The 21,009-nt window shown below is 55.8% G+C and overlaps 11 protein-coding genes across 11 annotated transcripts; 6 read left to right on the top strand and 5 right to left on the bottom strand.

Annotated features, from left to right (window-relative positions):
* Nucleotides 1–4: 4 nt before the first annotated feature.
* On the top strand, nt 5–1,355 carry L969DRAFT_14526 (carbohydrate esterase family 4 protein; the record flags this gene model as incomplete). Its single annotated transcript, XM_014714898.1, has 2 exons — nt 5–1,095; nt 1,142–1,355. 2 exons carry the CDS (start codon nt 5–7, stop codon nt 1,353–1,355), a joined length of 1,305 nt encoding a protein of 434 aa, XP_014570384.1.
* Nucleotides 1,296–2,085, bottom strand: L969DRAFT_84182 (uncharacterized protein). Its single transcript, XM_014715460.1, has one exon. The coding sequence runs from the start codon at nt 1,804–1,806 to the stop codon at nt 1,381–1,383; it is 426 nt and encodes a 141-aa protein (XP_014570946.1). The 5' UTR covers nt 1,807–2,085; the 3' UTR covers nt 1,296–1,380.
* On the top strand, nt 1,935–3,014 carry L969DRAFT_14525 (uncharacterized protein; the record flags this gene model as incomplete). Its single annotated transcript, XM_014714897.1, has 3 exons — nt 1,935–1,995; nt 2,049–2,686; nt 2,733–3,014. The coding sequence occupies 3 exons, from the start codon at nt 1,935–1,937 to the stop codon at nt 3,012–3,014; spliced, it is 981 nt and encodes a 326-aa protein (XP_014570383.1).
* A 948-nt stretch (nt 3,015–3,962) lies between these two features.
* Nucleotides 3,963–5,089, top strand: L969DRAFT_84176 (uncharacterized protein). The gene is made up of 4 exons (XM_014715459.1): nt 3,963–4,024; nt 4,071–4,593; nt 4,644–4,812; nt 4,866–5,089. The coding sequence occupies exons 1-4, from the start codon at nt 3,974–3,976 to the stop codon at nt 5,020–5,022; spliced, it is 900 nt and encodes a 299-aa protein (XP_014570945.1). The 5' UTR covers nt 3,963–3,973; the 3' UTR covers nt 5,023–5,089.
* Nucleotides 5,090–5,278: 189 nt separating this feature from the next.
* Nucleotides 5,279–6,337, bottom strand: L969DRAFT_43183 (uncharacterized protein; the record flags this gene model as incomplete). Its single annotated transcript, XM_014715458.1, has 1 exon — nt 5,279–6,337. The coding sequence occupies one exon, from the start codon at nt 6,335–6,337 to the stop codon at nt 5,279–5,281; it is 1,059 nt and encodes a 352-aa protein (XP_014570944.1).
* Nucleotides 6,338–6,634: 297 nt separating this feature from the next.
* Nucleotides 6,635–9,448, top strand: L969DRAFT_43697 (uncharacterized protein; the record flags this gene model as incomplete). Its single annotated transcript, XM_014715457.1, has 3 exons — nt 6,635–7,032; nt 7,087–7,393; nt 7,442–9,448. 3 exons carry the CDS (start codon nt 6,635–6,637, stop codon nt 9,446–9,448), a joined length of 2,712 nt encoding a protein of 903 aa, XP_014570943.1.
* A 116-nt stretch (nt 9,449–9,564) lies between these two features.
* L969DRAFT_91768 (uncharacterized protein) lies at nt 9,565–12,845 on the top strand (the record flags this gene model as incomplete). Its single annotated transcript, XM_014715456.1, has 5 exons — nt 9,565–11,034; nt 11,157–12,176; nt 12,229–12,388; nt 12,438–12,716; nt 12,775–12,845. 5 exons carry the CDS (start codon nt 9,565–9,567, stop codon nt 12,843–12,845), a joined length of 3,000 nt encoding a protein of 999 aa, XP_014570942.1.
* A 36-nt stretch (nt 12,846–12,881) lies between these two features.
* L969DRAFT_91767 (uncharacterized protein) lies at nt 12,882–13,279 on the bottom strand (the record flags this gene model as incomplete). The annotated part of the gene is made up of 3 exons (XM_014715454.1): nt 12,882–13,084; nt 13,141–13,204; nt 13,256–13,279. 3 exons carry the CDS (start codon nt 13,277–13,279, stop codon nt 12,882–12,884), a joined length of 291 nt encoding a protein of 96 aa, XP_014570940.1.
* L969DRAFT_56775 (uncharacterized protein) lies at nt 13,147–16,145 on the top strand. The gene is made up of 2 exons (XM_014715452.1): nt 13,147–13,406; nt 13,466–16,145. Exon 2 carries the CDS (start codon nt 13,468–13,470, stop codon nt 16,108–16,110), a length of 2,643 nt encoding a protein of 880 aa, XP_014570938.1. The 5' UTR covers nt 13,147–13,406; nt 13,466–13,467; the 3' UTR covers nt 16,111–16,145.
* Nucleotides 16,084–17,288, bottom strand: L969DRAFT_84169 (uncharacterized protein). Its single transcript, XM_014715451.1, has 3 exons — nt 17,132–17,288; nt 16,975–17,073; nt 16,084–16,926 (listed from the first exon to the last, which is right to left on the bottom strand). Exons 1-3 carry the CDS (start codon nt 17,273–17,275, stop codon nt 16,141–16,143), a joined length of 1,029 nt encoding a protein of 342 aa, XP_014570937.1. The 5' UTR covers nt 17,276–17,288; the 3' UTR covers nt 16,084–16,140.
* Nucleotides 17,289–17,379: 91 nt separating this feature from the next.
* L969DRAFT_91764 (uncharacterized protein) lies at nt 17,380–20,960 on the bottom strand (the record flags this gene model as incomplete). The annotated part of the gene is made up of 8 exons (XM_014715450.1): nt 17,380–18,367; nt 18,423–19,011; nt 19,071–19,226; nt 19,279–19,340; nt 19,390–19,546; nt 19,592–19,654; nt 19,710–20,712; nt 20,772–20,960. 8 exons carry the CDS (start codon nt 20,958–20,960, stop codon nt 17,380–17,382), a joined length of 3,207 nt encoding a protein of 1,068 aa, XP_014570936.1.
* Nucleotides 20,961–21,009: the final 49 nt, after the last annotated feature.

The following is a 21,009-nucleotide window of genomic DNA, read 5'->3' as shown; positions in this document are numbered from 1 at the left end:
GGCTATGTCCGCCTCGCACATGTTCCGACGCGCGACCTCTTCTTACCCAACACCAGACGTATCCGGCCCTACGCCCTTGCAAGCCTGGATAGATGTCTACAATACCGTCAAAGCTTCGGGCTTGATTCCAGCAGATATCGAGCCTACTACGCTCGAGAACGGTGCACCCGTTTATGCAGATGGCTCAGGGTCAACAACGGCCGTCTGTTCATGGACTCAGAATGGCTGCTTGGCCGCGGACGACATTGTCGATGCGCCAGATGGTATGATAGGTATCGCTTTTGACGATGGACCTCAGCCGCCGTCATCTGCGCTCTATACCTTTCTCGCGGCGCAATCGCAGAAAGCGACACACTTCATGATCGGATCTCGAATTATAGACAACAGCGCACTGTTCCAGACAGCTGTGGCTAACGGGGACGAGATCGCCAGCCATACGTGGTCACATCCCTACTGCACTTCGATGACCGATATGCAGCTGCTCGGCGAATTGGGTTGGACAAGTCAGCTCATATTTGATATGACGGGTCGATTGCCTGCTCTCTTTCGACCGCCGTACGGCGACACAGACAATCGCGTGCGAGCGATCGCTAGGCATGTCTTCAATCTGACGACAGTCATCTGGAATCACGACACGGACGACTGGAGTTCGGCCGTCTCTGCATCAGAGTTAGCGACAGAGCTCACTACCTGGATCGCTCTGCCAAAATCGCCAGGCTTGATCATGCTTGAGCACGAGCTCTCCAACAAAAGCGTCACGGGTTTCATCGATGCTTATCCCCAGATGAAGTCAGCAGGCTGGCAGACTCGACCAATATCGAGTCTCTTCGGCTTGCCATTCTATCAGAACAGCATCAATGATACCTCGGCTACAACAACAGAACCCATCGCGGACGGTTTGATCAGCAGCACCCAAGTTGCCAGCACGAGCATCCAAGCTGCTACTTCGGCAGCTTCGTTCACGACGTCTACTCGTCCCACGAGTACGCCCGCGAGCACAAGCAAGACGTCATCGGACGAAGCAAACAGCAGTGCAAGCCACGCGCACGTAGCCACGAGCGCAATCGTTGGTATCGCTCTCGGCGCAGCAGCATTGTCAGTTCCTCATGCGTTCCCACGATGCAAGCTGAACGCATCACAGGCTTGCGTTACTGCTCATCATGGCCGCCCTGTACAAAAGGCGGCGAGCAGGCTCAAGGTCGGCGCAGCGTCAGAGGCTGCTGCAAGACCGGGCGGGCAGAGAAGAGCGCGATGCTGCTTTCAGCCCGACGACAGCAGCTTCTTCCATGCGCGAAGCAGGCTATCGCGATTCACGCTTTGATTCACCTGCCATCTTGGTACAGCATGTTGGCTGATCATAACATAGACTGACGGGCTCCTTTATGCATTTCCTCTTGCTATCCGCAGGGCCTCATCTGCAAGTCCCTCGACGACAGTCACTGTGACGCCCTCTTGGACAAGCAAGTCTGTGCCCTGACACTCGACGAAATCGCTCGGCTCGTGGACTGCTAAGTACACATGAGAGAAGCCTGCCTGCAGACATCTTGTCGTGCAGGAGACAGGATCAGAAGCACGTGTCGAACAAGGCTCCATGGTTGTGTATATAGCACTGTCCTTTGTCTCGTGGACCCGACCGGCTCGGACCAGCTTATCGATGGCGCATTGCTCTGCGTGCGTGTTGTTGCCTTCTAGCTCCCTAGAGTAGCCCGTAGAGATGACTGCGCCATCCTTTACGATGACGGCGCCAACGCAGAACGCCTTGGCTACAGGCGTGCATTTGCGGGCCTCATCGAGCGCCAATCTCATGTGCCGGACATGGTCTGTCTCACAACTTCAGTTTCTGAGCGATGGTTGATTGAGGAGGGCTGCCAGACCTGGATTGTGCGTCGATGCAACTGATGTCATCGTGATTTTGTGCGTTCGAGCGAGCCACGATGCGGTTCGACCTCGTCAAAGCCAGCGATGTCGAGGCTGCGTTGGCTATCGAGCACGAAGGTGCTTGCTCCTCATGGAGTGGTGCCGAGCAGCTCTGAAGCAACGACTCGCAGGTTTTCCGCCAGATGAAGCAGCAACGCTCGACAAACTGAAACAGCGCCAAGCGCTTGCCCCAGAGCTCTTCATAGGCGCATACGATGACGCACATACACTCTCCGGCTTCGTCTGCTGTACACTGACCTCCTCAGAGACGCTCACGCACGACTCTATGAGCCAACACGACTCAGGGGCTCCCTTTGTCGCTATTCACAGCGTCGTCGTGCGCAAGACTCACAGGCGTCAAGGCATAGCTGTCGGGCTACTGAAGGAATTGCTGCAACGAGTAGAAAGCGCAGGGAAGGCAAAGGCTGCTCTGTTGATCACCCATGACGAGTTGATCCCGCTGTATGCCCAAGCGGGCTTCATCCTCAAGGGACCGAGCGCAGTCGTACACGGCAGCCGGCCATGGTTCGAAATGACTCATACGTTTGAGATGCCGCAGCAACAAGATTTGTCGGGCGTCATGGCTGCTCTACAATCGACAGCCGGCAAAAAGCGCGACAGGAGCGAGGGCGTTTTACTCTCAAGCTTGTCCCCCGATGAGCTCACCGCGGCTGGGAAGAATGCGCTATCACTGTTTTGTCCCCGTCCGCAATGCCGATGTCTCATTCTGAGGCCATCAGAAGCTCGATCGGCCAGACGAGCTCACGAGGTGCGCTCGTCACGCTGCATTCGATACTCACTCAAAGAGCGAGCAGATCCCGCCACTGCCCGCTGATGTAGCGGTCAGTAATGATGCAGAGCAAGTCTGGCTCGTTCCCAGCGCGCTCACGTTCGAGAACATTGGCTTCTCAAAGACAGCGCCCGGCAGCACGACGAAATATCTCATCTGCGCAGATTGCGATCTCGGGCCACTAGGCTGGATTGATACAGGTGGCGAGGATCTCGGGCAGCGAGTGGAGCAAGAAGCGGCTGGTCAAGCAGCAAGCAGACCGACACAAGAATTCTTACTCCTTGCAGGCCGCCTACGATATGCATAAGTTTTACGCCACCGCGCTACGATGGCATGGCTTGATCATGGGCTCGACGACGGTGGATATGCATGAACCATCGTGCTGGCGACGATCAGTCTAGACGCAGCTCGCAAGAGCACGTTCACGTCGGGGACTGTTTCGATCGGTAATAGCGGCTGCGCGAGTCAAAGTACCCCAGTCTGCATTGCGGCGCAATGGCCCTAGCACAGAACGAGCGACAGTCCGATCGCCAATTGCGGTCGACGTCACTGCAGCCCGAGACAAGGGATGCTCAGGCTGGAGTAAAGATCACCCTGTTCTAGCTCTCGCGTTTCTCTGAATCCGAGTGAGCACCAGTATACTTGGGCTACATCCCCCTCTTCGTCTTCCCTTCTCAAGTACCAATGCAAATTGTCTTGTATTGATTCGGCTGTGTATGTGCCTTATCGCAGCTGGCAACTCATCTCCCCGGTTACGGCAATATGTAGCTACACCGCGACGCGCGACCTAGATTGCCAGATTACGCTGCGACGCTCCTGACAAAGATAGCGCAGATGATTACTTCCCTCTCCACATTCTTCGGCAATTGCAATGCTGTCCATCAACAAAGTCACCGCAGCTTTCCTGTGCTGCGCACTGCTTGCGAATGCCAGGCCGGAGCCTGCCAGCCCTAATCTCAGGCTGTCCCTGCATACCTCCACTAAAGCTGCGTCGTCCAAATCAGGTGACCTATACAGCGACTCGGATGCTGCCAGAAGACACAAACACCGCAAGACTCCCGTCACGGCGTTCGGCGATGCGTCGACTTTCGATTACGTCGAGATTGCAGTGGGCGGCGTGCCAATGAAATTGCTCATCGATCTTGCGCGTTGCCCAGACGACGATCACTACCATGCTGATATCGTGTGCAGGTTGTCCCGATCACCTTCATTGGTGCCAGTGCTGCGACGATCGACTATAAGCCTCAGTATGGGTCTCAGACAAGTATGCATTGGGCGGACAAGCACGGGATCACCGGAGTGATCTATGCTGGTATCGTAGGTCTCACCGCATACAAACGTCGCTGCACTCATCTAGGGTCAGCTGCTCAATTCGCAAGTAACATTGGCGCCGCCAAACGGTCCTGTCCTCAAAGATTTCAAGTTGGGTATGCTCGCAGCTACGAGCGTCGATTTTGGTATCGACTACACCAACGCTGCCGTCACGCCCGATGGCATGCTCGGTCTGGCACTCAGAGCCATGTCCAAAGGCGATATTAATGGCGCACCCGCCTCGCAGACCATCGAGCCTATCGCAGAGGCAATGGCTTCTCAAGGACTCGTTTCGAAGCGCAATGCGGGCGTGACGCTACAGATCAACAGACGCAAGACGCTCACTACACAGAGAGACACCGGCGTGCTTTCATTTGGAGCTGCTGATACATCCCTCATCAACGGCGAATTCAAGTATGCACCTACCGAGCTGGTCTTTGGCAATCTGTCCTACTGGGCGACGAGGATCAACATACCCGCTCTTGGTTTATCTGATTCTTCTGTCTCTGATAATTTGGCGGTCATCGATACAGAGCTCTATCTGACCAGTCTTCCAGCAACGGTCTATAACAACTGTGAGCGCAGTCACCGGGAGCTCAGCAGAATTTGATGCAAGTCCGGGCAGATATTGCCAGCATCCCAGGCGCAAACCTGCAAGCCGGGTTCATTGTGATTCCCAATGAAAGCATCAAGCACATGAAGCCACTCGAGCTCAGACTGTCTACCGGTGCCAGTCTCTCCTTGCCAGTGTCTGCTCAACTGCTTCCGGACGCCGTGAACGTGGCTCAGAGTGGGTAAGCACCTGTCCTTCCGGGGACGACTGCAGAGCTGATGGCGCGTGGATAAGGGATCCGAGCAAATACGCGCTTGCTATCTTTGACGGAAGTGTGGATCAGACGGGCGGCTTCTTGCTGGGCACAAGTTTGCTGGAATACTTTACGCTTCACCTGGATTCGGCTCATTCGCGTATTGGCTTCGGCGTCAACGCGAACTACAAGCCTTAGAGACGTGCATGCACGCCTATCAAAGACCTGCCCTGTAGCCATATGATGCAATCTTGTACTCCTTGCGTACCAGAGGTGCTTGCCTGGGTTACAGCAGCCTGCACGCCGCTGAGTCCAGCTTGAGCATCGATTGACGCTTGCCGATTGCTTGGGTTCGCTCCGCCCGGAGTACGCCTTCGACAGCATACCGATCTGACACGAGCAAATCAGGAATTTGCAGCGCAGTACCGCTCGTGTGCGACGTGGAATGATGTCACTAGCCAGAGATGCTTCTGAGCGCGGCTATGTAGCTAGGTGTCGATTTGCAGCAGCCACCCAGAATGTAGCCAGCAAATGCACGATCGCCTGTGGAAGCAGCGTCAAGGAGTGCGTCTGCCCAACTCCTGTCACTTTGCTGAGCTTCTCTCGCGTGCCAGCTCTTGGTCACAGTATCATACGTCAAGCCGCCATCAGGATACAAGACAAGCCAAGGTATGCTCAGCTTATGCGACGAGACTGTACGAGCCATACGTATGACATTGGATGCGATGAGGCTTGGATGGGTGCAATTGATGCCAATCGCGACAGGCGGCTGTTCACCTTGCAAGGCGGCAAGCGTCAGAGCTTCGAGTGTGCAGCGTTTGGCATCAATAGTGGGATGTGTAGATTGCGGACAGATACCGTCCGGCAGAACGAATGAGATCCAGTAAGGCAATTCAGTCTGGCAAAGCCTGACGGCGCGTCGGATAGCTCGAACTTCTGTTAGCAGGGGCACTGTCTCAAAGGCAAGCAGATCCGGCTTTTCGCTCGCCAAGAAGGTGCGCAAGCGCTTGGTGTGAAAATCAGTCAATGCATCTTCGTAGCACTCTGCATCTGAAGCTGGTGGAAGCGTTGAGCTCGGATCGACTCTACTGTCCGGGAGAGACGACTCGAAGGGGCCATAGGGGCCAGTATAGTGACCACTGTACTCGCTGCCGGGGCTCGTCAATGCACCGTATGGACCGAGTGAGAGCGCAACGAGAGGCGAGCCCTTCACGGAGCGTGCAAGTGCAATGGCATTCGAGACGAGCTCTGTCGCGCTCAGCCCATTTGCCTCGCACAACGACTCGTCCATCTGGTATGTATTGGTCTGTATGATGTCTGAACCGGCATCGTGAAACATCTGATGGACTTTCTGGATCTGCTGGCGCCCTTTGGCATCAGAAAGCAAATGAGACGACCAGAGAGGGTGATCGGTGCTCGCGCCTAGCTCGTCTTCGAGCGTAGTGGACATGCCACCATCGAGCAACAGTGGGCCTGTACGGCTGCCGAGCGCTGCCTCGAGCAGGGTCGTCATGCTGTCGTGGCAGGCAGGCAGCGGACGGGCGGTCGCGACACCAAAAGGTCCCGCTGCCACGAGCGGGGCTCGAGCTCGGTCGATAAGCTTTTGACGCTTTTTAGAAAACCGCACGACGCCGAAGAGATAGCGAAAAGCTAGCGGGAAATAGTCATGCGATAAGCTGGTGATCTGCCGCTGCCTCGGACCGATCACGACCAGTACCGAAACCGATCTGACACAGGCTGCTAGGACAAGCACGTAAGATAAGGCGAAGATCTCGATAGAGGTTATGACGTGTAGCTCGAGCACATTGTGATGGCCGTAGCGGACGACAGCGCGCTTGTAGGCGCTACCAGTCAGCTCGATATCAGTCAGAATGGCTTGTCGAGGCGCAATGGCGCGTTGCAGAGTCTGACGACCGACTCGGCGACAGTCGAGCTGGCACAGACATTGCGAGACCCTACCGACTATCAGTCGGAGCAAAAGCTCGCACGTCAACCGATAGTCCAAGCTCATGGCCAACGTGCGCTCCAAACTTTTCACGAAGCCGACCGAGACGAAGATCTGCCGGACCGTACCTCGATAGCACACGATCCTCCGGAGCAGACGGGCAGAGCTGCCCCTGCTAGCACAGAGACATCTGCCCGAGCTGACGATCTGACGCCGGCACTTGGTCAGATGAATAGAAGTGCCCGACAGGAGCAGTCAGTTTCGTGCGTCGCGCTCGATTCACCTCTTATCATCGCTAAATTATCACTCGAGCACAGGAAGGGCATGGTAGGCATGCGCGTCAAAGGCTCGCCGGCCTCCTCAACGGCTTCTCATGAGGGTCTCTCATCGGGCTCTGCAAGAGTCAAGGCTCGCCGCAAGCTGTCTGCCACGCAGCAAGACGCACTTAATTCTCCTTCGCCTCCTGCCGGCCAGATAGGTTCGCCCGGATCTCAGGCCAGCTCGTCGGGCAGCAGCAGTCTTTCCAAGCCTATGGAGCGCCGAGCATCCGGGCAGACAGTGGCTTCCTCGAGCGATAAGACAGTAGTCGCAGGCGCGCCAACATGCATGAACTGCAAAACTCAGGTGTGTACCTCGATAACAAAGCGCATCCAGTACTGATCGCGACCGCAGACAACGCCGCTATGGCGAAGAGACGAAGCCGGTAACGTGCTCTGCAATGCTTGCTCCCTCTACCAAAAGATGAAAGGCGCGCCTCGACCCACTTATCTCAAGACCGACGTCATCAAGCATCGCAACCGTGTCTCAAAGTCCACCGCGTCCGAAAAGAACGCCGCGAGCAAGAAGGCAGCCAAGAGCGAAGCGACCTCGCTGGAGCGTGCTGACAGCCAAGTTGGGCCAGTCAAGAAGAGCCGATCAAAATCTCGCAGAGGACGTGCAAGCGACGGTGCAGCGGCAGACATGAAGTCTTCGCGCAGTCACTCGCTTCAGCGTCAGCCTGTCAGCGATTCTCGTCCGTACCAACGTCCGCCTGGCGCAGAAAGGCCCTACGATAATGATGTGGTCATGCGCAATGATGATGACGATGACGACTACGACTATGGCGAAGACGATCTTGGGTCAGAGCCGCGTGTGTCACCGCCTGTTATGTACTCGCGTGGACGAGGTCACTCTCCGCCCGGCTTGCATTCCAACCACAGCTCGATCTCTCGCCGTGCAGAGCCATACCCTTCTTCGATGACGGCTCGCGCGCAATCCCGAGATGCATCTCGCAGTAGAGTGAGAGGGGAGCATGCAGATGACCGTAATGGTCCACCAAGCACGATCTACGGCATCCCGTCGCGAGACCAGGCGAGGGCATGGCCGGCCGGAGGGATGTCCTCACCACCTGGTGCAAAGAGACCCGTCTCCTTACCGCCTGCAATTATGAATAACTCGCCGGCATCCGCATATAATTATCGACCTTATACGCCTTATTACATGGATGGTCAGGTCGTAGGCATGCCTTCGATGTATCGTGCGCCTCAGCAAGCTGCAACGTCGCAAGTACGCTTGCCGGCTTCGGTCGACAGCCACCGCCGTCAACCGGAGAACAACGTCTTGCCGCCTATTCGAGCACGGCAGGGCGATAGCGCGGTGCGGCACCATGTATCGACTGATGACGACCGTGGCAGGCAACGCGAGCGTTTGCCAGGCTTCCAGACCGTCTCCTCTGGCTCTGGCTCCGGCTCGGATCCGTCCCCGACACAGCAAGCTGATCTCGTTCAGCCCCTGTCATCGAATCAGGCGCAAGCACAGGCAATGCAGCAAGAGCATTATTACCATCAAGTCCATGCGAATCACCAGCGCGCGATGGCTGAGCAAGTGGCGCATAACCGCTTCGAAAGTCGTTCATCCAGAGGCAGCAATTCGCGTTCCCATAGCGGCTCTCGTGGTCGATCCGATACATCTGGGCGATCACTCAGTCGTGCTAGTCATCTCAGCACCGAGCTGACGCGACCACGAAGCACATCGCCTGTTGACTCGGATGATGACTTGCCGGGACATCCGCACAAAAGGCGACCTGCCGTCATGGGGGGCGATCTGCATATGCACGCGTCACCTACTCAACAAGCTGGCTTACCACGACTTGCTTCTCCAGATGGCCGGGACTCCCGCGGACGATCGGCCACTCGGCGGCAAGACCCGAGTCTAGCGATGATGGCAGAGCATACTGTCATGGATCGTTCCCAGGATCGCTACATGATCTCGCAGCAAACAGCTCATCATCGAGCTCTGCCGGTTCCTTACGCTCCCCTGTCCGACCCTTCATCTGTGGGGTATGATCTTCGACACGGTAGTCATGAATCGAGCTCCGTCTCGCATTCCGATGAGATAGACGCCTTGCGGACTCGCGTCGCTGAGCTCGAGGTCATCAATGGCATCTACGAAAATCGCCTCGGTCAGCTTGACCAGGCGCAACATTCCAGCGCTGCACGCTCTCCACAGTCACATACGAGCTCTTCCCACAGTCAACCTGAGGGCATACAGACTGAGGAAGGGTTACGGCAAGAACTAGAGAAGCACGGCATCTCTGGCCTGACTGGCGAATCCGGTCGCGCAATGCTCCGCTTGCTCTCTCAAAAGTTTGGCGTCACCGCCGGCGCTCTTGCAGAGGCGACTGCACAGCCAAACGTATAGAATACTCGGTTCACGCTGTGGTCATCCTGTTGTTGCTATTGCCCTATATTCTCGATAAGCGCGAGGCTTTGCTATCGCGTTATCGCGCTCTGTCCAGCACCGAAGCTGCGTTCGCTATGATCCCGCAGCTACTGCTGATCTGTCTGGCCGCTTATGTATGGCGGACGAAGCAGCTACGGGCTCTGCAAGGCATCACAAGCGTCTCTCTGCTCGACCAGCTCCGTTATGCGCTAGCAGATTTGTTACCTTTTCCTTTAGCAAGAGGTCAAGCGCCGCTGCTACGCGAGCTACACGAACGATATCAGTCGCCGGTCCTGAGAGTCGGCTGGTCAGACATCAGCTTTTCAGGCTCGGGCGATGCTGCGTTCGACCTTGAGCTCTTCAAGTCGATATCGAGGTTACCCAAGAGTTCGCGCACTTATGGCATCTTTGATCCGTCCATCGATGGCAAGCACTATCAGACCGTCTTCACAGCTCGCTCTATGACAGATTGGAAGCACGGGCATCGCAAATTAAGCCCGCTCTTCCGTCCCAATGAGACGAGAGCGCGCCAAGAGCTTTTCAATGGCCCTCTCGCGACAACGCTCGACCTGATAGACAAGGCGTCCCAGTCATCAGACTCACTTGATCTGATGCCGGCCTTGCGAGCTATGGCATCGGACATCACATGTCTCTGGCTCGTTGACAAGCCGTATGGCGCCTTGGACGCGCTTAGTCTGCAAGATGGCCGACTCGATTTCGTCGGGCCAGAACGCAATCTCGGTCCTGGATTGACTGCGCTCAACCTCGATTTCAATCTCGCATATCGCTTGCCGTGGCTGTACGAGTCGAAGTTGTACCAGCGATTCCGTTCATCCTATTCGACGGACGCGCTGCAGTCGCTCGACGGCTATGCATCCTTCTGTCAGACTGCAGTCGATGAGCGCATGAACAGCGATGCTGGACTGGTAGCAAAGCTGCTGGATGGCGACGAGGCAATGACGCGCGAAGAGACTATCGCTCAGCTAGAAGACTTTGTATTCGCAGGCACAGACACGCTCACAGCTACTCTCGGCCTAGGCTTGTATGCGCTCTACGGTCAGCCACAGCAGGTCGAAGCCCTTCGCAACGATCTCGAGCCTGTATTCATCAGTGACAGACCGCGACTTGATGCGCTTGAGTCGGTTCCTTTGCTTGTTGCGACTGTGCGCGAGATATTGCGGATTGCCGATAGCAATCCTCACTTGCTGGAGAAAGAGCTTGCTGAACCATGGAGTACCCCAATAAAACTGCCCGATGGCTCAAAAGCCACAGTGACCATACCGGCTGGCTATCGACTTGGCTGCTCTGGCTACGTGCTACACCGCGATAAGACCACTTATGGACCTGATCCGGAGCGATTTGATGCCTACAGATGGCTCAAGCTCGATACGGCTAGCTGTGCTTGTTATCAACCCTTCGGGCGCACCCCACGCGCATGCATTGCTCAGAACATGGCGACGGCTGTCCTTACTCTTGTCGTCGCAGACTTCGTCATGCGGTTTGACGCCGTACCGCTCTCAGGCTCCGCAATTCTAGAGAACGGCTGGACAGACTCATTTAACAAAGTCATGCGCACGGATCTTCTCATGCGCATTACGGCCCGAAACTCGCACGCACGGACCTTCGCATCGTGATAGCACACACTCGCCCTTTGCCTAGATCTAGTCCTGAGCGCCCTACAAGAAAGCTCGCTCGTCAAACCGCGATTGACGAACAGCAGACATCCGAAATGGCTAATGCTCAAGCCGATATGCCGATCGCGCCTCTCTTCCCACTGTACGAGAGTGGCCAGCAGCTCGAGAGCCATCTCGTTGTGCCAGCTCGGCCAGCTCATCTCAAGGATCCGTTTGGAGATGTCACGCCTGAGCTCGGATGGAAGGTCGAGACGTTTGCCTTTCCCGCGGCATGGCCGCGATCAACGCTTGGCTCCGCCGTCAAACTCGGCGAAGTTGTCGCTGGCGATGCGCCTTCACCTGTCAAGTCATCTGACATGCTGCTCTTGCTCCAGACTATGAACGGTATCGTTGAGAGGCAGAATGCGGCTGTGACGACTACCGTAGAGAACAAAGATGTCTGGTCCAAACAGAAGCAGATGTACATCGTCGTCAATCGTTACTCCCGGATCAATGGTCGAATGTCGTCGAGCAAGACCCAACCAGGAACGACTATGATCCTCAATCATACCAACGGTCATCACAAGGAAATCTGGGAGCCGGCACTAGCGCATCTCATCGATGGCGACAACAAAGATGGCCAGAGGATCGACGAGATCTGGTCGCTCGATCATTCGCATTTTGGCGATTCTGCACTCGTCAACCGTGGTCGCTTCTCAATGGAAGAGTACAATTGGGCCGATATGTCGCGCGATGTCCTGCAATTCGTACTCAAGTACCTACCGAAGAAAGACCAGGACTACACGAACCTGCAATCTGAGCCGGCCGGAAAGGATCAGAAGACGATCAGACTCTTGCCGGCTCAGGCCGACGTTGATCCTGCGCTGCTCGAGCTCGACGGTCTGACTGGCTCAATCAGAGTCGATACAAAGAACTTTGCAAGCGCAAAGCCTTTCCGTGGTCGTTACATCTGCAGCGTTGGCCATTCGCAAGGTTCTGCCGCTGTTCTCGGCGCAGCATCATGCCTGCCTTCCATCTTTGCTCAAGTTGTCGGTCTCGACCCTGTCGCCTTCCCTCCTGGCTTTGAGCGTCAGGTCAGTCTTTTGATGGCAGTAAATGACGACCGCTGATGTGCGATCTGTACAGGAGCTGAAGCCCCTCATGGGCCTCGCACTGACGCGCAGGGACAACTGGCCCAATCGAGATGAGGCCTGGTCATCGGGCAAGCTCAACAAGGACTTCTATGGCGCGTGGACGGACGAAGTCTTTACACGTTGGTGCGATCTTGGTCTCTGGCACAAGCAGGGTACGTAGATCTTCTGTGCTTCGGAGTCTGCTCACAGCTTGCAATTTAGATGGTACGCTCGGACTGAAGACACTCTACCCATCAGAAGCCATCGTCTTTGGAGATCGCAACTGGGGCGATGGCGCACGGGAAGTGTGGAAGCGGCTTTCGTTGATTCCGACGAGCCTGTCGACGCATATCGTGATCCCCAAGACGGGATCTTTGCTTTTCGAGAGCACGATCAGGGAGCTGTCCCTTCAGATTCCAGCGGCTGTCGTCTCGCGCATCGAATCGGCCCATCTGATGGTCCAGATCACACCCAAGCTCACCGCGGACACAATCCTTGCTGGTGAGTCTGCAACGGTTTACACAACATCGTACAACTTGTGTTAATATTATCACTGCAGGTCTGGTCACGGCCGAACGAGCTCGCCACATGGCAGCTTCGGTCGAACGCTCGATCGCTGCTCGCCTCTAGACGCGTCTGCCTGTCTGACCAGATCGATTGCTCATGCTATGCTGATGGCATCTGTGCTTGACTGATGACGGGCTGAGCACCTTGAGCACTGGCTTTGCGACGAGCGAGAAAGTCCACTTTGGCCTGATCGACGACATCTTGAGACATGTGTATCCTCAAGCAATCTTGCATCGCTCTCAATGGCTTGCGGCAAGTCCACACGATCGACACTGTTCTGCCTTCTGTACATTGTGCAAAGTCTGGAGAGGATCATCGCCGTCAGTGCGGACATGACTGTCGAAAAGAGGCGACATGCCTCTGACGACGGGGTCGCAGGTTTTGAGAGCATCTGACTTGAGTGACTTGCGCAGCACCTCCTCCTGAGACATCGAGCAATCAGAAGGGCATCCGCCATGCCAGACTGCGCATACCTCTCGCCTTGACAAAGTCTCCATCGGTCGATCGAGTGGAGGTTTGGGCCGAAGAGGTGTCGGCGCGAATGGAGATGCGAGCGATGGAATGAGCCCAAGCCAGCACGATGAAGATCTTCAGTGCCAGTCCCCAGCGCTAGCGTACAACGAGGTAGGCTCTGCTTTCGCTCTGGTGCTCTCGCGAGAGCTGAGCACAACACTTGCTCGCAGCCATGCTCGTAGGATGCTGCGAGTGCGCCGCCGTCTGGCGACAGCCAAATCTCAGCTGGCAGGCAGCGGCCGTCATGCGACGATGCTATGCCGGCCCATCTACGAGCACTATAGACGCCGCATTGTCGCTTCCTTTCGCCAGACGAGCACGGGTCAGATCGCACGATGCGCCCGAGCGATGGATTGTGCCAACACCGTCACATGAGTCCATTGCCTCGAGTCCTGGCACTGCTAGACCACGCCCTGGGCGGCGGCGGCCTCAGCCCAGCTCGCCCTTTATCATCGAGACGCCTGATGAGCCCAGTCCGCCGGCATGGACCGAGCGAAGCGGTCATCTAGCCCGTCTTGTGTCGGCAGGTAGGGTTCAAGAGGCCTTTGAGCACTATGAGCGCGAGCTAGATCCAACGCTCAAGCGAGAACATCCAGAGCTGCTGGATGAAGCGGTCGCTCAACTAGCGAAGCTCAAAGACTGGCCTAATGTCTTGCGCTTCGTTCAACTCGCAAAGAGTCAATCTGGCAAATTCACGACTGAGCTGCTCGGCTGGCGACTCAGGGCGGACTTTGCCAGGCAAGATGTCGATGGTCTAAAGCGGATCTTATCAGACTATGCTGAGGATGGTCTCGCGCCCTCGCTAGACGAATGTCGCCGATTGGCGCGTCACCTATTGAGAGCAAAGCAAGCCAAGCTGGCAATGGGCATTGCGCCCTTTTTGCTCAAGAACGGCACACAACTCGACAGACAGTACTTTGCTGCTTTTCTCGCTCGATGTGCTGAGAGTCGCATGGGCTCGCGAGTACTCTGCCAGCAGCTCCTGAGGCAAATTTCGTCTCATGGGGTGCCTTTGGATCGCGATCTCCTCGATGGTCTTCTAGCCACGGCTAGCGCCTCTGACGATCTGGAGACCTGCATCTCGCTCCTGCAAACGTTTGATTGGGGCCACGCGCCCTTGCTGAGCACGTTCACAAACAGCTCCGAGCTGACGAGTCGATCAGATCTGTTCAGCTTTAGCGGCGGCATCGAGTCATCCGCGCCAACCGCTGCAACGTACAAGCATCTGATCAGCGCCCTGACCAAAGCCGAACAGTACGAATCGGCACTACGCTGCTTTGGTGCAATGATGACAGCAGAGCACTTGCTCGATGCCAAGCTCGCAATCCTCCTCATCCGCACAACCTCGCGCTTGACCGACGACACTGCGGCCAGACTTCTGATGGACACTATCACCTCTGGAAGTCGCAGTCTACCCAAGGATCTCGTATTGCCGCTCATTGACACGCCCAGTGGCGAGGTCTTCGAAGCCGACGTTGCGACTTCACGAGCATTCTGTCGGTTCAGACTCGACCACAAGCTCCGCGAGGAAGGCCTCAAAGGCGCCACCGACCTGATGCACGAGTGGGCGTGCGATGGTCTTGCAATCGACAGAGAGCTCTTCCTTGTTGTCCTCCAACATCTCGATATCTTGCCGGGGGTCTCTCAGCATCGCATCTGGCAAACATTCTCCGATCTGCTCGGCAAGCCGAATTCACCGGACTTCCAGCAGCGGTTACGAAATGCACTGAGCGGCGTGTTGCATCGCCATGGTAGAAAGAGCGCGCTCGGCGCAGCGGGTGCGGCCAGGGTCATTGCGCAGCAAATTGAGGAGCTGACCGGCACATCTCTCACTGCCATTGGTGGTTCAAGCAGCAATGTAGCCGATACGCATTCGGTCTCGCACCTCATCCTGAGCCTCGCTCGAGCCCATGAGCGCGATAGGATCTCACGCCGACACGAATCTGCGCCGATCAATACTGGCATGCTCACTCGTCTGCTCAACGAGGGAGTCATCAGTCGTGGGGCGACACCTTCGCCGTACCACCTCAGTGCCATCATGTCCTACTTCATTGCGCTTGGCCAGCCCGACGAGGCTGTCAAAGTCTTTGAGACTGCGACTGCCGTTAGGAAGCTCGATGATCTGAAGACTTCCTTGGGTTCGCCTGGACAAATACTCGGTGAGCTGCTCAGGACTTACCATGGAGTGAGAGGCATACGTCCCAATGTGATCTGCTATACGATCTTAATCAAGGCTTACGCTCGTCGGAGCGATACAACTCAATCGTATAACATCTTTGAAAGGATGGTGGACTCGGGCATCGCGCCAGACGCCATCGCTGTCCTGACGCTGGCAGCTGCATGGGCCCGCACAGGCGATATCGCTCGTGTCGAGGCTTTGCTGGTGCCGTTCAAGGATTTGTCAGAGACCTCATCTCGTCAGCGATACGCGCAACCCTCAACACAGCGCGATGTCGATTCAGACACTGTTGCAACGTCTGTTCGCTTCAATGCGCTTGCGTCTGCTGGCAAACATCTAGAAGCGCAACAGCTGCTCGAGACATTCTTGCTCAAACACGAGGCGCAATCGAACGAAGTGCTCTTTCGACAATTCAAGGCTTCAGATGCGATTGCGCTATCGCAATGGAGGCGAAGCCGAGAGGCTGCCGAGCGAGATTGGGGTAACGTGAGGCGCGAGCAGGAGCTCGTCTACTGGACGCAAACACTCGACATTGCGGATCAGAATCGAATCATCCTTGTCCAGCGTCGCAAGGCAGCACGAAGAAAGGACGCGGATCAAATGCGTAGTCTAGAGAGCTTGAAAAAGTTAGTGTAAATGTTGACAACAGAACATTGCAAATGTGAGCTATGAAACTTCCTTGAGTGATTCTCTCCTGCCACTGAGTAAAGCTAAGGCTGCCCGCACGCCTTCTTCGTCCACTGTCAGTCTCGGCGAGACGGGCCGTCGATCGAGCTCAGTAGATGCAGCGAGTGCAGATCGTTTCAATCCCATTGCAGGCATTGGCACTGGCGAAGGGATCCGGGGACCAGAGCATTTGCTGCTCTGAGCGACGACATCAGCCAACATCTGCAGATCTGCAAAGCCAATATTCGGATGCGCTCTCAGCTGTCGCCAGGCTTCATTGGCCGGCATCTCGGCAGAGGAGCCCGCTCGCGAACTGACAGATCGAAGGGAGGCGAAATCGCTGGAAGAAGAGAGCGATCCCTCGCCGCAGGTCTTTGAGCCACAAAGGCTTGGCGTTCCGCAGCAGAGGTCATTCGTGTACTCTGTCATGTCGACCTCTTCGTCGAGCATGATCCCAAGCGTGCGCTTTCGATTGGGACAGCCTGCGCAAGGCGCGGTAGAGCAGACAGTCTTGCTCAGCGCGTTGCAAAAGGCTTGGCCGAGCGGATCATCTGCGCAGGCTGCGCATGTTTTCGGATCGCCATTGCAGACAGGTCCGGCGACTTTATCGTCGAGCTTGAGCTCGTGAAATGCCCAGATGGGCTGCTTTGCTTCTTGAGACGGCGCATTCGGCCTGCCTGGCCGGAGCTTGATTGAGGATGGCTTTGACAAGCTGGGCACAACGTCCTCTGTCCGCGTCTCAAGTGAACGTCTTGCGCAGAGCAGCTCGCTCCTTAGTCGTTCATTCTGCGCTCGACATTCGATGACTTCCTCCTCGAAGGCACACTGGCGTACCTCTTGCCGTAGATTTCTCTCGCTTGACTCCAAGTCCTCGATTCGCTTCAGTAACGTCGAAAGGTGGGCTTGTCGACGCTCTCGCTTGCTCGCTCGCATCTGAGCGACGTCCAGCAAGGTCAGATCTTGGTCGGATAGCTGATCGATAAGATCTTGCCTCTTCTTCGGGCTCTTCATGCTCGATCGGCTTCTTGCCTGCAGGCTTACGGCCGGGCGCTGGTCGAGGTATGATGGTCCACTGTCTCTTCGCCTTAGCCGCCGGGCCCGAGCTGTCGGTCTGCGCTGGCAAAAGCGGCTGCATGCCGGCTGTCCACAGACTCCTCTCGACGAGCGAGGAGATCTCGTATCAGATCTTCATTACAAATATTTCATCGGCCCCATGCATATAAAGACACAACGTTGCGACTACTGATGCAAGCGCTGCCAATCCGCAATCCAACTCTGCAAGATGCTCAGCTCCGTCGCACGAGCTTCGTTATTGGTTGCCGTCTGATTTGGGCCGTAGCGTCCTCCAAAGTCGGCGCCATGCACGCCTCCTTGAACGAGCAAATAGGGCTCATCTGTCGTACTGATTCTGGGCGGCGCGGCATCTGCATGAGGTGTACAAGGGCGCCAGGGATCTTCTGTGCCATCGACGAAGGCAAGACGTGGATGTCTGATGCCATAGCCGCCATACTTGAGCACGCTCGCCATGTCCGGCACTTCTGGTAACTTGTTGAATGTGCCCGGCGGGAATGTAGTCTGACAGACGCGCTTGTAGTACGCCAGGTCGATGTGCTTCGACATGATAGCCGCCTCACCGGTCGGCACGTTGCCCGTCATGAAGAACGCCATCTGTGAGCAAGTCTGCCATGCCCACAGACGCCAATCCTGATCAAGGTCGGCAAGTTGTAGATCAGTTGCGTTGTTTGTGCCGAAGCACTTGTTGAGGTTACCATCTTCGCAGTCAGTAAGAGTGCGATTGGTGATGTAGCTTGCGTAGCGCAGGACGGCAGATCGCGCGGGCTCGCTAGCTGCCGCTAGCCCCGATTCCTCGAGCAAGGTATCGCTAGCTTGTACTCCATCGCCTGTACTGATGGCGTCACAGAACGCCGAAAACTCGCGCTGGTTTCCGCTGCTGCTTTGCCATTCCAGAGGACCCTCTGCAAGAACATTGACAAAATCGACGAACTCGAGTTGATCCTGAGGCAAACCGAAGATACTTTGAAGAGGCTTGCGCATTGACTCTGAAGTCGTATCGATCAGATCGAGGGCAGCTGATAGATTGGCGACGCAATCTCTCGGAGCGAAGTCGCGCACCGGATTGACATAGGCTGCAAAGTCTAGGATTGAAACTGTGACTGCCGAGCTTGCGATGTAGCCCCAAAAGGTCGTAGGATAGACCACGCTTTGCCTGCTCAATTCTGTGTTCAGTTTTGCATTCCAAGAGATGCGATGAGACGACTGACCATGCTGCTAAGGCGCCAGAATAGCTCGCGCCGAGGTAGATCAGAGGCGCCTTGTTTTGTGTGATCAGCTGAGGCAGTGTCGGCAGCTCGGCATTCTTTGCAAAATATTCCCAGTCAGCGAGAGCTTGCTCAACGGTCAAGTACTGCAGATCGTCCGTGCTGAAGCTCGGCATGGGAATACTCTTGCCGTAGTAGCGATGTTCGAGAACGATACCAACGCTGTTCGTGGATTGCGTGAGGTTGTAGATGAAGGTGCGATTGCTGAAGATGGCAGCAGTCTGATCATCAGCGCTTCCTTCTCCGGCGTTCCATATCAGTACGGCGCCTCCGGGCTTGTAATGGTCCGCGTTGACGAAATAGCGAAGCTTGAAGGTCTCGTTGGTCGGCTGGTACTTTGGATCGCCTGGAAAATGGTTGATAGGCATGTCGATCGTCAATGCGTCTGGCACATCCCGTACGAGAGCGCGATCGAATGGGATCATGGGCTGCGAGCGCCTGCTGATGCTGAACCCAATCGGGAGTGCGGGCGAAGCTGCGTACACGCTGGCGCTGGACGCAAGAGCCAAAAGGCTGACAAAGACGAGCATGACTGTCAGTGTGCTGTACTAGCAGCTACCTATGTGCTCTGATGTGAGCTGCTTCAAGTACTGCGATCAAGCGTCGAGCCGGTCTCTTGCTCGATATTCTTGAGCCAGGCGCCGATGGAACCCAGATAGCCTTCGTGACGAAGGAAGAGGGCCTTTTTTGTGCCTTTCGACCAGAACCGTATGGCATAGGAAAGCGTGGAAATGGTAGCAGCATGGCCTGGCGCGCCAAGGAGTGAGTCTGTGCGCACTATGCAAGTGCACGCGCGTACCCCGAATGAAGCAGCCGCCAAAATAGATTCGATCGAGTCCGTGCTTTTCCGCATTCATGTAGCTGTCGGTAGATCAGCATCTTGTCCCGGCGTGCCAATGATAAGGCTTACGCAATCTGACCAATATTGTTACTGATCGCATAGAGCAAGCTACGCGAGATGTCTTCAGGCTTGAAGTCCTGCTTCTGTCTGCCTTTTCTGAAGACTTTGCCGAAGCTCGAAGCGATCGTTGTCGACTTGAGCCCGATTTTTGAGTAGTCAGAGCCATCTGCTGGCACATCAGCGAGATCCGGCTGGTAGCTAATGCACTTACAGATGTCGCCGACTAGCATGTCTACATATGCGTTGTCACCTTTTTCTGACATGGCCAGCATCTCTGCAAGCCAGATCATTAGCCTAGTAGGTGACGCAAACAGAAACAGTGAACGCGCCGTCAAAGCTCTCTGCGCCGGTGATGATACTCAGCAGACCCCAGAGTGTGCCACCGCCTAAGCTGGTACCACTGATTCGTTCGAATTTGCCATAGTCGTCTACTTTGATGATGCTGACTCCACTGCCGATGTTAACGAGCATGCAGGGGAAGTGAGGGGTCGGATGAGAGTCGAAAAGAAGCGAGTACATGGGCGGGTTTGCAGACGGACGCGGCAAAGCCTCTATGGGTAATGGATCGGGTCGCATCTCGCTGTCTAGAGGGACACTCGCTTCGGGTGAAGGTATCGGATCCGAAAGCTTTCTTCGCACTTCTTGGGCTTGCTTGGGCTCCTCATCTGTATCGGCTGACTGGGGCAATAGCTCGTCGCTATACCAAAAGACTTCATTTGGTATCTCTGTGATGAAGGTCAGGCCAGTGATGAGGCAGTCCATCTCCTCTTCCTTCGTCACGTCGACGCCTAGCTCGGCCCGTAAACGCTCGTAGAAGAGATATGATCCGCCACCTGTTGCCATGATCTTGACGCCTTTCTTCATCTCGTCGAGCGCAACGCCGTGAGATCGTGAAGATGACTCGATGAGGTCTTTGATGAACTTAATACAGTCGTCCAGCTTATCAGTCTCAAACTTGATGAAGTTGAGCCGACCACCCGGTAGTTCGGTCACGCTCGCCCTGCGCTTCATCATGCCCGGCTTGACGCGACTTGTGGGAGAAGCAAAGTGTCCTCTTGCTGGCATCGCTTGCTCTGCTTGCTTTTGTAATGCTTTTGGTCCCAAGATCCCGTTGGGTTTGAATGGGGAAGGAGGTCGCGGTGGCTCATCTTCAATGGCGGATCCCAAAGACGCGATGCTCTTGCCATTGACGAGCCCTTTGCTGCCCGAAGTAGCAGACGTGCTTGCCGACTGCTCCGCTGGGCCTGGACAGTCGTACTCGAGCTTCGTGCCCTGTAGCTTCTTGTGGGGCACTCGAGTGAAGTAGACGACTTTAGCAAGTGAGCCGCCAATCTGTGGACACTTGCTGTCAGCAAGGCTCGCTCTGATCTGTCGGAGAAGCAAGAGCGCACATCCAGAGCGATGTGACTGATGAATTCAGTGTGCCTGGGCAGGTAGATATCCCTCGTCTCTCGCGCAGGATCCTCGTCGACAATCTCGGCTCCTTCAATGTCGACGAGCACGCTGGTGTTGGCTGCGCTCCTGGACGGCAGTCGGGCATCGTCCAGCGAGAAATTGCTCATAGAGAGTCCCGCATCCATCTCTGAACGCTCGCTGACTGGCTGCTGACTCTGGGAGATTTTGCCGGGG

The sequence above is a fragment of the Mixia osmundae genome (assembly GCF_000708205.1).
Source record: "Mixia osmundae IAM 14324 unplaced genomic scaffold scaffold_1, whole genome shotgun sequence".
NCBI classification, from domain to species: Eukaryota; Fungi; Basidiomycota; class Mixiomycetes; order Mixiales; family Mixiaceae; genus Mixia; species Mixia osmundae.
Note: the sequence above shows the minus strand (reverse complement) of the source record. Positions and strands in the feature narration are given on the sequence as shown.